At 33.3% G+C, this 14,518-nt stretch overlaps 1 protein-coding gene across 1 annotated transcript; it reads right to left on the reverse strand.

Annotated features, from left to right (window-relative positions):
• Window positions 1-1,980: 1,980 nt before the first annotated feature.
• Window positions 1,981-12,139, reverse strand: LOC123225583 (importin-5-like). The gene is made up of 20 exons (XM_044649671.1): window positions 10,762-12,139; window positions 9,719-9,922; window positions 7,663-7,767; window positions 7,490-7,555; window positions 7,250-7,414; window positions 6,871-6,945; window positions 6,631-6,785; window positions 6,134-6,269; window positions 5,981-6,050; window positions 5,736-5,863; window positions 5,557-5,613; window positions 5,270-5,455; window positions 5,016-5,108; window positions 4,099-4,184; window positions 3,947-4,013; window positions 3,801-3,867; window positions 3,586-3,722; window positions 3,223-3,314; window positions 3,038-3,104; window positions 1,981-2,666 (listed from the first exon to the last, which is right to left on the reverse strand). Exons 1-20 carry the CDS (start codon window positions 11,989-11,991, stop codon window positions 2,508-2,510), a joined length of 3,345 nt encoding a protein of 1,114 aa, XP_044505606.1. The 5' UTR covers window positions 11,992-12,139; the 3' UTR covers window positions 1,981-2,507.
• Between the last annotated feature and the right edge of the window lie 2,379 nt (window positions 12,140-14,518).

The raw sequence follows: 14,518 nt of genomic DNA on the forward strand, positions 1-14,518 counted from the left end.
TTAATATCTCAAGATAGTTTGAACATTACTAAAATTGAAATATCAACAATTAGACATGGCATTGTATACTTTTAATCATCCTCATCATAAATACAAACATATCATGAATTATATAAATCATTGGGGTTAAGATGAAAAAAATTAAAAATAGATGTTAAAACTAGGGAGAATTCAATGTACCTTACGTGAAGAGCATGTGATAGGTATAAAGTACTTATAATACGGTTTTTCAATATCCAACCAAAAGATTCAGAATATCTTTTTTTTTTTTACAAATCATAATTGAGGGATTATTATGCTTCTAATGAACATATTAGAGCCATTGAAAACAGCTACAGACCAATATTTAGTGTGTATTTATCTAACTACTTGTTCAATTTTGTATTATATGGTAAAAATCAGTAATATTTTTAAAAAATATAAGTATCATAATACTTTTCAAAATATATCTAAACAAATAAAACAAAAAATTTTAAAATATCAAAACGAAATTCTTTTACTTTATATCAAAAATGTACTTTATATCATTAGTATTGAGTAAAAATATTAGAAGTAAAAAATTTATTTGATGTTATTAATGAAAATTTGTTAATTATTAGTGTTATTAATTACATAGACAATGTTCAACCATTTTTATTGGAAATATATATTATTTATGAACAAAAATATGAAATGGTTGAACAAAGTTTAAAACTAGAGGTAAGTTCTGGTTGTTTAGATGGAAAAATGTCACGCATATGGGCTCTCCTATGTAAAGATAAGCAGACTACAAGTCAAAGAATAAATTATGGTGAATTTTATAACTATATAAATATTAACCATTATCTAGAAATTGTTCAGCAATGTAGCGCTAAAAAACTAGATTTTTCGGCATAGTGGAAAAAGAAGGCAAAAACTTTTTTTGTGCTTGCCGCTATGACTCGAGATCTACTAACCCCTTCAGTGTAGATTGTAGCATTAAAATTTGTTTTTAGTGCAGATAAATGCATGTTAGATGATAGACGATCCAATTTACACCCAAACATAATCGAGATGATCATATGTATGAAAGATTGGGTTAAAACTGATTTCAAATTATAAAATTTGGTCACAGAAGATATTTTCGAAGAATTAAAAACTCTGGATGTTGAAAATGAGTAAATGGATGGTGTGTGTGTATATATATATGTATATTTATTTATTTATTTATAATTATACAATATGAAGATTAATTTATTTGTATGTTATAATATTTTTCATAAGATAATCACGATATTTCTCTACTATACGAGATTATCAATAAAATGTTTGAGATACTATTTTCAGTTTTAATAATTGAAAAATGATTTGTGTTTTAAATTAAGTATTAAAAATTTTTTCGAAAAATTGTGTAAATAGACCAACCCGTGTGCTAATTACTAAGAGTCAGCCCGACCTTATATATACAGTGTGAAACTTGGGCCATACATATTTGGTGGGTTAATCCGACCTAAAGGTTTGCAACTTTATAAGCCTCAAGCCCAACCTAACCCTTAGGCACGGTGGGCTACATCAAAGCCGACTTAGTTCGACCCAACCCGTAGAAACAGTAAACCACACTAGAGCCAACCCAACCCGACCCACCAATGCCTCTCACTCTATGAGTAATGAAATTATCTGAGCAAATTTCTTTGTCTATCTTGGAGTATGGTATCAAATGCTATTTATTTTATTAAGAATCAAGTTTTCATCGTATAAACGTAAATGGTGTTTGGATTGATAGAATATTTTAAAAAAACTGGTAATAGTTGAAATGAGAACGATGATTACCCATGAAACTGGAAAGGATACAAACCAATCATATTCATCACTTTTTTACTCCTGTTAAAAACATATAAGGGGAACAATATCATATCAGTCAAATGTCCTTACAAGAGAAATATTCCTGTATTAATTTGCTGAGGATGGTCAAAGATTTGTTACATTAAAACCTGATAAGATATTCAAAATAATACTTACAAATGTGCAACACTACTTTTTTATATCATGGAAATGAAATCAAATCCATAGGTTATAAACCAAAGAATCACCATCCAAAATTCAGTCTAAATATAATCACAATCACAAATTTGTATGTATGCATAGAAAATTCCAAAGAACAATCACAATGGGATGGGACCAAAACTGCTATAAGAATTTTGCTTCGCACACATGATAACCCCTCCAATAAAATTCTCAACAAAACCACAACACAACCCTCCTTTTCTTCCAAACTCATCTTGGATCATTGATTTAACACTTGTAAATATACACATTCTACAATCAGACTCAAAACTCAATTCATTCAATGGTGATGTTGGACTTGATTTTCAAGCTCAATCAAACCGATGCTCTGTTGCTACCAAAACATCATGCAAAGAAATTTTTTTGCGATATCCACCTCATGGAAAAAGAATGGGTAATAAATATATTTTAAACACACATAGACCAAGTCGGATGATGCATTTTTCCCAAAACCAGCCACTTGCTAAGTGCTTTCAATGGTTCTGTCATGAGAGGATTGATTGCAAAGCGAGCTGTTGTTGCGGCTGCAAGGATGACCAAGTTGAGGCCAAGGTAGCCGGAGGCAAAGTCTGCTGAAGCTGCCTAAGCAGATTCACCATTCGGCTTGCAGTTTGTTCTGTTGCTAGATCCTTACCGCATAGAACCTACAAAAGCATTGGGGGCAGTTTATGACTTTTATGTTTCTTTCAGAAAACAACTTTTAGGATAGCTATTATTCTTTTGTGCAAGCCACAGAAAACAATACCAAAAATGCAACAAAATCACAAATGTTGTGCAACAAAGACCAGGCCAGTCATTTGTCCCACAGCAGGTCAGGGTACAAATAAGAAAGTTCGCTAAGGTATATCCAAAAGATAAACAATTAATCAATTGAAGGATAGATCGAGAAACCAAACAATTGAATATGACAGGGCTTAGACCGACTCAAACACTACTCTTACACAGCTTCATTGTAATAATATATTAAAATTCAATTGAACTATTAAAAGTACTATGTCATAAAGCAAAAACTAACCTCAGCAAATACTGCAACTATTTTAGGAAGATATTGATGATTGGGACCTAAAAGATCCCCATCTGACCTGTGTAGACAAGAGAAGACATAGTCCTTATTAATGATGCTTGACAAAAAGCATAAAAAAAATGTAAGCGAATAAATAAGAAGACAGGGTGCAAAAAGAGTATCAATGTAGTCCTTACCTCTCTACCATTGAACAGAGTTGGTCATGAACAACTTTCGCTTCTATTAAGTCACCTTTTATTGGCAAACAGTTTAACCATGCAGGAATAACCTATCACATATAGCAACAATTAAATTCTGCCAGAATATATAAAATTACTAGCAAAAAGTCACTAAGGTTGTTATCGGAAGTACATTTACTGATAGTTGTAACTTACACAATCATGCCATCTACTATCAATAAACACAACAGAATATATGTAGTACAAGCAAAAAGTCACTAATGTTGTTATTGCAGTACATTTACTGATAGTTGGAACTTCTTACACAAACATGCCATCTACTAATTAATCAATAAAAACAATGGAATTTATGAGGAGTACCTGAGCTGCATCAATCCTGTCTCGGTGAAACTGGCATATTTTTCCCAATGCAGAAACAGCATTATCATATGCCATCACATTCTCAGCTTGTAAAGCATTAGGGTGTCTTATAACAACATTTAGCCTTGATAAAGCCTCTGAAAAAAAGTCATAAATGTTAATAAGATAAACATGTGAATAGATCAACTTTTTTAAGTTAAGCAAGCAGTAAATACCTCCAACAAGAGGTTTAAAAGCAGATGCACCAAACTCTGCACAAACACCGAGTCCGTACACAGCTGCCTAAGAAACCAAAAAAAAAAGGATAAGAAGAGCAATAACCTAAACCACATAAACTACAAAATTGTTTATGCATGAATACCTGTCTAACATCTGGGTTCACATCATTGCATGCCTCCAACAAGAAAGGAAGAAATGTATCATAATATCTGTCCCACCATAGGATCATAATCATATTCAATCAGTGATCCCAAGGATAATAATCCAAGAAAAGTAGATGGAAAAAAGCATTACTTAAGAGCTGCCTCGCGACACTGCTCTGCAACATCATCAAAAATGCAAATTGCAATCCTTCGTTCTTCAGGTGTCTTGTCTTTACCCTGTTTTAAGAAATATATTAGCAGTAAAATATATTCAATAAATCAAAGAACCTCAGACAGATTCTGATAATCATTTTATACATTTTGCATTGAACACTAAAAAGGCTCCTCCATAAAATTATACCAAGCAATGCAATAAAAACACAAACAATTCCATATTTCATCATAAAGCATTTATAAATAATATCTGCTCTTCAGAAAGTGTGAATAAAATAGCACAAACAAACAGTGAAATGATTGAGACAGACATAAAAAAGTACTAAATCATTTGATAAAATGCCAAAAATGTCCTGCAGAACCAGTGAATCATTTCCTCTCCTTTACCACTTCTGATCAATCAAATACCAGTTGAAGAATGGTTTGATGGGAATTAAATTATTGAAGAGTCATTTCATAGGAAAAAGTAAGTCTCCAATAAGAATTCTTAGAAGTGTGAGCAATTTTAATTGGATTTACATTGTTGAAGAGAGTTAATCTCATTTTACTGCCTTTCCTCTGTTTCTAAAGCGAGCTTCCATTCAGATTTATCTTTTCCACTCCTTATGACTTCTCTCTTTATACAGTTTCTCCAAAATTCTTCAATGATTTTTCTTTTTTTTGGTTCTAAAAATTATCAAATGAATTTCTTGATTTCATAAACCTAAATTTCAAAACAGGAACACTACATACATTCTAGCAACAATCAACTGTTCAAAACAAGTGAAACACAAACAATATATGCACTTTGGTTGTACCTCAAAAAGTAAGTACGAGGAAGAATAGAAAGTAAAGAAAACATTTCAGGTAAAGGAACCAAATACAAGACAAAGCTGTCATTATGGGACAACTTACCCACATAGGTGTCAGATATGTAGATAGCTCATCAAAGAAAGGCAAGAAATTGGCTTTAAATGTTTTGATCAAAGTTCCCAAAATTTCGCCAACCTGACAAAAGAATAATCATTTTGACAAAAGACACAAGATTTTATGAATCAACAGATAAAAGGGGAGAAAAAAGGGAAATAAATAACGGATAACCAAACATTAGTTCTACTGCCCATGAACTTTTTTTATGATAATAGATGGTATTCATAGATGGTACTAACTTGGTCAAAAACTTCTTCCTCTTGTTCATCTTCCTGTTTGATCAACTCTGACTCCTCAGCATCAAAGTCTTCAGCTTTGGCCCTCTCAGCCCTTTCTCTTTTTCTACTTGAGCTGGCTGTAATAACCTGCTTAATCTCATCCACAATGGATCTGACCTGGCCTTCATCCAGAAGTGGTCCAGAAATCTGAAAGAGAGAGGATTTGAAAAAATTCAGAAATCCAATACTTAATATAGCATGAGGCAACCAGAACAACCACTTGGTAGACTGTTACAAACATGACAAACCTGTATGCATTCATTCAATGAGTCTAACATGCTTGCACAGATCTCCGTATCTGGTTCCTGCACAAAAATTGCAATTCAAGCACTTTTTTCATCACCCTAAATAAACATTATATCGACAGTGAAAAAACTAGATTTAAGGTATTAAAAAGTAATTTCAAACAAAAATGAACATGAAAGACCTTATGTAATGCATCCACAAGAGCTGGAATGATATAGTCAGACAACTGCTTTACATAGGACTCATTACGTCCTTGTGCTAGGCCTTTCTCTACAGCTAATTTTGCAGAGTGCAGTAGCTCCGGCATTGCTTGAAAGAAAAATTAGAAGTTACTAGTCAGGAGAATAGCAAGGAACCCCTAACGCGGAGATGAAAAACATGAAAGAATATGCACCTAATGCGTCAGCATTTAAAGCTAATTAGTACCTGATACAGCTGCTTTTCTAACTTCTTCATGGAAATAAAATTTAAGAAGAGGGACTAACGTTGGAGCAACCTGACCACATTTGCTTCGTTATCTCAAAAGAAAATTATTGAAGGGTTTATAAGGAATTTCCATAACAATGCAACTGGACAAACCTGATCAATCCATGGAAAAAATCCTTCCTTTAGCTCATCAGCATAGCAACATAGCATGTTACAAGCTGTAGCTTTCTCCTCCAACACGCTTGTTTTAATTCCTATTCTTTTGTCCCCAAGAGTAATGGTCTCCATACTGTAATAGATTAAGAAAATATTAGCAAGGAGCCATAAACCGATGCAGAACAGCCACAGTAACACTACATATCAATATGTGGTTGCAGACAAGTAACAAAATAAGAACATTAATGCTCTTGCACTCATTTCCATTTGTCTAGTCATACAGAAGAGAGGGAGGAGATAGGAAGAAAAGGGAACACAAGAAGGGAACTACTGCCAAAAGGCTTAATGCAACAAAATGAAAAAAAAAAAAACTGCAACCATTTAAATATTTAGGTTTAAGCAAAAGCAATTAATTAGTAAAAGCTCATGCAAATCATATGCATGGTATCCTTGAAGTGACAATTGGTATTGGATTAACTTCTGGAAGGAAATACCTTTCATCATCAGAATCCTCAATTTCATTGTCTGAATCTGCAGATGTAATGGTTACATCTGGCTTAAGCTGAGCAGACTGAAGCAAAGGTGGCATAACGACATTCATATAAGGAAGGAAGTCTTGTCCTAAACATTTGCAGAGTCTGGCCCAAGCCTGTAACAAATATTCACTAGTTATCATATGACAAAATGACAAGATATTGTGACACTTTCTGAGCATTTACAGTGGTAGAACATACTTGTAGCATGTAACTTGTTGTTGGGTCATCTGTCTCCATTTGAGATCCTTGCAATGACATAAGCACTTCCATAACCTAGCATAAAGTAGGCATTTGGTGATATCAGCAAATGTTAATATGAAACAAACATTCCGAGGGAAAAGAAACCTAAATAAGGTCATTTTAAATTTCATCAAACCACCACCCAAAAATGTGACACTTTCTGATATTTAGCTTCTTCAATGGATGGGTATAGATTCAAGTTCAAGGTTAAATCGAAAATTCTTAAAAAGTCTTTTAAGTCATCAATGGGTTTAATGATTCATAATCTCCTCATAAGAATAGAGATTGGGTGGCAGTAATTGATATTGAAGAATTTTATGCATAATGTTATATCTACCTGCTTAGCATCATCTCTAAACTTCTCCTTCCCAACAGCCATTCCCACCAGACTAATGCACTCCATGGATTTGGCACGAAGCATGCGATTAGACTTGTCAGTTGCATTGATCAAAATAGCTTTCAGGTAAGGCATAACAGCATCATAGTATTTTTGAAAGTGCTCCTACAAAAAATCCATGCTGTCAGAGAGGGGCATCCATAACAATTAACCACTAACCAGAGAAGAATTATAGAATACCTGAGATGAGTCTGCAACAGATGCTAAAGCAGTTAAGGCTCCCTCTTGCACCATTTGTTTTCCATTCTGCCATATTACATATGTGATATTTAGCAATTTCCAGTAAAAAAATGTCTGCTCATTCAAATTAGTTATGAATCTTTGCATAGTAAATTGTTGTTAATTCAGTATACCTGCAGAAGAATGAGCAATTTGCTCACGATGGCATCCATGTAGGGTGTTAAGATTTCCGAAGTGCAGTTCTCACTGAAGTTGAGGATTGCTGAAGCAGCATGTGCCTGTCAATACACAAATCATACAGGTTAAGCGTTTATGGAAATATCTAACATCATCCTGATACTCTGGTGAAACAAAACTGCATGTTTTGACGAAGTAAAACAATAAGTATATGATAAATGCACCAGTGGTTCTCCTGAGTCAGAGAGAACAAAAATACAGAACAGAGTGCCTGATGAAGATATACAACACACCAGCCACAACCCAGTTAGTTTTCATAGTAAGAACAAAATCTATTAGAATTGTGGTTTCCGATAATTGAAGACTTTTGACTAAATCACTTACAAAGTTGATATAATTTCCAAATCATATATCTTGTATTAAGGATAAATCAGGTTTTTTCTCATGAGTTAAGAAGAAATATTCTTTGAAAAAAGCAAATATAATTTTGATATTAATCATAAAACACTGCTAGGGCATTATATTCCAATCCACTGACCTCAAAATCTATTATTCCACTAGATAGATATCAAATCAACTCAGCTTCAATCACAAACCATCAGGAGTTCTGTTCCAAAAATATCTTGAAAACCTTTCCATAGAGTGTTTCTAAACTAGATTTAGTCTTTTCCTAATTTAACACAAGATTTGTTATCTACCCTTTCCTCTTTCTACTAGAATGAATTGCTGAAATATATGAGAGTTTAGCATAAATTTGAGGAGTATTTTTGCTGTACTTTCAATGGTTACAAGTAGATACATTCCATTCAATTAGTAGCAAGGGCAATTACCAAACATTACTTATTTATTTTAAAAAGAGAGAGACACCCTTATAACAAAAAAGGCTACCTACTGTATCAAGATCTGCTAAGTTAGAAAGTAGCTACACCAATTTCAGACCATGATAAATTCTAGATTTGGAAAGCAGAAACTGAATATTCAAAATCATGTATACGCTGCCAAGCAAAAGCTACAAATAAAAATCTCCAAACCCTTGTCCAACTTATTTGAGTTCAATATCTACTGCATCCTTCCCCATCGCTAAAGCTTTAAGGTGATGATGAACAATAAATAGAAAAGCCCAGTATAACATTTCTTTACTGACAAAATCTAACAACGATATGTTATTTCAAGTTAATATAAAACATCAAGGACACAAATTTACTACTTCCATCTTACTCCAATTTAATTTCTTACTTATCACCCATAATTCTCATCTAATTTATCAAAACTGAAGTGAAATGTGTTGACATCTTGACTTATTTCTTGATAGATTTAGGAACTTCCACAGCAACCACCTCATTGAACAAATTGATAAAATAAAAAAAATTTATAACAGACAGTTTGCAAGCGTAGAAAAACCCATTTTACTTGACTAAACAACATACTTCATTTGACACCCGAGTAAGCAATTTCTAATTAATGGCTTGAGTTAAGCACATCTGAAAACTCTCAAGGCAATTCCCAAACTCAAAATATTTTTCCAAGAAAAAAACCAATGATCAAAGGTCCAAAATAACCTATTATGGTAGGTACAATATTTTATTAACAGATTTGGGAGCTTCCATGGCAACCACCTTATTTCACCAATCGATAGGATTAAAAATAATTTATGACAGACAGTTTGCAACTTAGAAATCATTTAATACCCCAGGAAGCAATTTCCAGTAATTACTAGAGTTAAGCACATCTGAAATTTTCTCTGGCTATCCCCTAACTCCAATTATTTATTAAAAAAAAAAAATCTGCTGGCTCAAAGGTTCATAATAAACTATTGTAGAAGTTACCACATTTAATTAAAACTACAGAAGCACTGTCCAGTAATTACTGTGTTATCTGTACAGCTAAACAAATGAGAATACATCAATATTAAAAAATCACAACATCGCTGCATAGTGCATTAATAGGAGGTCTAGCCAAATATTAAAAAATAACAAAGACAATGACAGTACTCTGGGATTCAATAAAATCAATAATGCACAAAAGCACATAAAGCTCATATCTTTGACTAACCTGTACTCTGGGATTCTGGAAATCATCCATAGAACCAGCTAGAGCTGGGATAACCCTTTGATGGAACTGATTTTGCAAATCTGGACCCAAATCTGTTGACAATTGCCCAATTGCATTAATAGCCGCCCACCTCACACGGGGATGGGGATCATGAAATGAGTTCAGAACCATCGACAACACTTGCTCTAAGTTTTTTACCATTACCTACAAGAAAAGGATCAAATTATAAATCAACAATTACCATACAGAAAATGTTATTGTCCCATCCATCAATAAGAAACTATCAATCAGAACTTAGAAAAACATCTTCAGCACCATTATCCAAATTCAAAAAATTTTATAGATAATTAATCAAGTCTACCCTAAAAATAGTAAACCCCATGAAGTTGAAGGACATAAAAACTTCTTAAAAGCACCCTTGCAAACATATTTAAGAAAAAATTATTCAGAAAGGCCAAGACAAATACACCATCATTGAATCAGTATATCCTAACTCTCATAAAAAAAGGAATCAAACAAATAATGCAAACACCTAATCGTTTCAACTAAACACTCCATTTGCCCTAATTCAACTTCAGACAAAAACATTCAAACATAATAACAAGACTAACACTGAATGCAAGTAATTACCACCAGAGATAAACCTTGGCATATTCCACAAATTGCTTAATATCTATCATTAGTACTTCCAAAACAAATATCACCAATATAAAATTATAAATAATATCCATATAAAAAGTAACATTGTTGTCACTACAAGTGCACATTACTTACACTAAATAAAATTCTATGATATTAACATGAATGAATTGTAAATTCCATCAAATATTGATAAAATCACTATCTCATAATACACAAAATAATTTTCTAAAATTAAAATCATTTCTTTACAAAATGAGATGGAAAACATACATTCAGACAATTAAATAAAATCATCGTGGCCACAAGGCATCAGTTACTTCAAGTTTCCATACTTCCATCACATCAACACAGTTAAAATAAGAACCCTATATGCGAATGACATAAAACTAAAATCATTATACCTTCGCGCAACCCTCAGCAATCTGCGCAAGAGCAATCAATGCAGCGTGGTGTTTCTGCCATTCTGGTGCAGCTAAATAAGCAGGCAACTGCTCAGAGGCCACTGGAACAATGGTGTTCCCTCCCAAAGCAATTGCCAACCTATCCAAACACTCCTGTCCCACACTGTAGTTACTCGTCTCACCAGCATCCTCATCCTCCATCTCAGCCGTGTGCCAAGCCGGATCATTGTCAATATCCAACAACATAGTCATCAAAATCGCAAACAACCTACTAATAAATTGAGGCAACTTCCTCATCATCCCCGGGGCCCGCTCACGTGCCTCAGCAAGTGTTATCACGAACTCAATCGCCAGATGACGTGTCCCTTCCTCTAAACTTTCCGCCTCAGCTATTTGCAACATGGACCCGACAACGTCCACCAACTGTCTCCGCAAAAACCTGGGCTCCGTACCCGCTAATTCAATCAGCAACTCCAAAGCCTCCTGCGCCGTTGCTTCGTTTCCATTATTCAAAGCCTCCGTCAAAGTCCTCATCATCGACGGCAGGAGGTCCTGGAACCGGTCCCGATCCGAGGAGCTCGTCAAGCACTGGATGAAATTGATGACGGCGTTCAACGCTGCGATCTTAACGTCAAAGTTTGCGGAGTTGGTTAAACAATTTAAAAACATGGCGTGGAGGTGTTTAATATGAGGAATCAACGTGTTGCCGATGTATTGACTCAACTGCGCGAAGATCAAAAACGCCGATTCTTGCAACTTAAAATTGTCGCTCGACACGCACGTGAACATAAACGGCAACAGTTCGGGCCATCCATTATCTGGGAGAATATTAGAAGCGAGCTCCGAAACGGTGTCGCATAATTTCTTAGAGATGGATTTCGCATTCTCCGATTGGATAGAAGCTAATAGAATCGATTTTAGATTCGACTGAGTGGAGAGTGAGAGGCGGGGCCAGAGAAACGCATCGTCGCGAGTGAGTAGCTTACGGAGGAGGACGGCAGCCATGGCGCGGGCCTCCGGGTGGGGGGAGAGCTGGAGGAGTTGGGCGAGCTTGAGGGTGAGGGAATCGGGATCGTGTTGTTTACAGAGGTTAAAGATAAGTTCGGCCTGGGATCGTTGGTCGTTGGAGGCAGACATGAGGTGGGAGATGAGAGTTTCGAAGGCGGCGGGGTCGGGGCCGATTATGGCGGCAAGCTGTTGTTGCTGGAGTTGGGAGGACTCGGCGGCCATGGCGGCGAGAGTGAGGGTTTTGAGGGGGGGATAAGGCTGAGGGTGGAGTTGGGGCTAGTTGGCTTGTCTCTCCCTGGAATGTGTTTGAGGAAATGCGTAAGAAAGACAAAGGGTTTGGGGGAACTTTTAGGAGTGAAAAATTCATAGTGGGGATAAAAATAAAATTTATTCGTTTAATATAATTTAATCTCAATTAGAGCTCCTAAAAATAGTATATTATATTTCTTATCATCTTTTTATAAATTAAATTATAAAATTAAAATTTTAAATAATAATTGAGAAGGGTAGAATTATCTATTTCATGAATAATTTATCTAGTTTCATGCATAGAAATTTTTTTAAGTAATATATATATATATATATATATATATATATATATATATATATATATATATATATATATATTTATTTTAAATATATAAATTAATACATCGATATATTATCACATAATTAAATATTATTTTATTATTTAATTTTATAATAATATATTTTAAATATATATATTTATATAATAACAATAAATACATATAATTTTATTATAATTTTTTTAATAATAAAATCCCCTAATAGCATTGAATTGAAAAATAAGCAACTTTAGTTTGGCATACTTTATACAAATATCAAGTTGTCATGGTTAGACAATTTGCATAATCGTAGTTGTATTATTTCTTTCTGCCACCAAAAATATCCTTTTTCACTTTGGACTGACACATCTCATTCTCTGTAATTATTCAGAATATTATTTAGTCAATAATTATGATTAATCAATGTACATTAGAATCAGATAAATTCACATAATATTATTAAGTGGGAAAGATATAATAACCAAACTTCCATGATTTAGTTAGTAAACTGAATTTATTTTCTTTAAAATTTAATAAATCATATATTTTTCCTTTAATATTTAAAAAAATTTTAACATAAAGGACAATTTGATAAATTCACACATTTGACTACACAAAAATAATACATTGATGATACGTTTGATTTAGATAATATTTTATTAATCACAAACATATATTAGCTTGAACATTGCCTATGTATAAATTAAATTGGTAGGTATAAGTAAATATAAAAAATTATTATGTTTAATTAAAGATAATAAAAAAATATTAAGATATTATTTTACTTAAATGTTCTTAGATATAATTATTTCAAAACATTTTTCATATTACTAGTTATATTAAATAAAAATAAAAGTATTTTTGTCCTAATGGGATAATAAGTAAAGATAAAATTATAATAAAATTAAAATTATCTTGATAATTTTTAAATATCTAAATAGTAATAGTAATCAGATTATCTCTTATATTATATGTTATATCATAATTGATAATATGATATTATTGAAATATTTTATTAATTGACAAAACAAACAAAATAATATCATATGCTCCAACCAAATGCTTCTCGAGAAGTTATTTTTTTAATTCATTAAAATAGTCAATTTTTTAAGTGTTTTCCTTGGTTATTCAAGTATGATTCCTAATGAGTTTATGACTTATGATTAAGAACCATGATTCCTGAATAATTCATGATGGCATGAGAATCTTTGGATGTTTGTATGTGTTTATATAATGCTAAATCAATTTACAAATGCCATGAACATGTTATTGAGTGGCAAGTAAAGGTTTGTGATGATTATAGTTATGTTCCAAGATTTTGAGTAATGTGTATGTGTTTTTTATTGACAAAAAGATGTCTAGGATGTGTAGAGACACACTTTGAATATTGGTACATGATTGGATTGCTAGAATTAGATCAAAATATGTAGAAACTAATAGGATGTGATTTCTAGATCGTGAAACATGTCGTGTAAGGTAACCCACATTCCCATGTATCCTTTGCATAAAAAAAGATATTAAGCCAACAACATGTTGGTCTTGAGGAGAAGCACACACGACTATGTGATATAAGACACATGTTTATGTGTGGCTTCCTTAAAAATGGGCGTCTATATTGAGAAATAAATACACCTATGTAGTAGTATTATTAGGAACACAAGGGTGTAGGTGATGTAACTAGAGGGACACAGGGATCCATGGTAGGAACACACCAATGTATACATTAAGATGAGAAAAGGACAATTTTGCCCTTGCACATGCAAGGAGGGGAAGAAAAAAGAAAGAGAATAAAAGGACTTTAGCAAGGCAAGAGAAGATAGTTAGACATAAAAAAGTGTCCAACTATATGGAGGACAACACAGATCGCAACCGAATCGAATTTAGGTTGAAAATAGGAAAAGTTGAGAAAAATAGTTTACACCTAAATAACCACTAGTTATGTGCATAAGTGGTAAGATATATGAAAACAATAGGGCTATACGAGATATATATACCCATGAGAAGCATCATTTACTCGTTGTCAAGGTGTATTAACCACATAGTTTAGTTCAATTCAGGTGTGCATAGTAAGGGATAGTGACACTTTAGTTAGTTCCTTATGTAGTCAATGAAATGCATCACATACATGTCCATGGCAACGTTCACCCAAGGATATTTTTACAATAGTAATCCAATAGCTATGT

This window comes from Mangifera indica, chromosome 9 (genome assembly GCF_011075055.1).
Source record: "Mangifera indica cultivar Alphonso chromosome 9, CATAS_Mindica_2.1, whole genome shotgun sequence".
In the NCBI taxonomy this organism is placed as follows: Eukaryota; Viridiplantae; Streptophyta; class Magnoliopsida; order Sapindales; family Anacardiaceae; genus Mangifera; species Mangifera indica.

Excerpts from the sequence above, each read along its gene's own strand:
- LOC123225583 (XM_044649671.1), bottom strand. The coding sequence starts at position 11,991 with ATGGCCGCCGAGTCCTCCCAACTCCAGCAACAACAGCTTGCCGCCATA. Across the intron at positions 6,270-6,630 it reads GAGGATTCTGATGATGAAAG|TATGGAGACCATTACTCTTG; the intron begins GTATTTCCTTCC and ends AATCTATTACAG. Across the intron at positions 5,864-5,980 it reads TAGAAAAGCAGCTGTATCAG|CAATGCCGGAGCTACTGCAC; the intron begins GTACTAATTAGC and ends TTTTCTTTCAAG.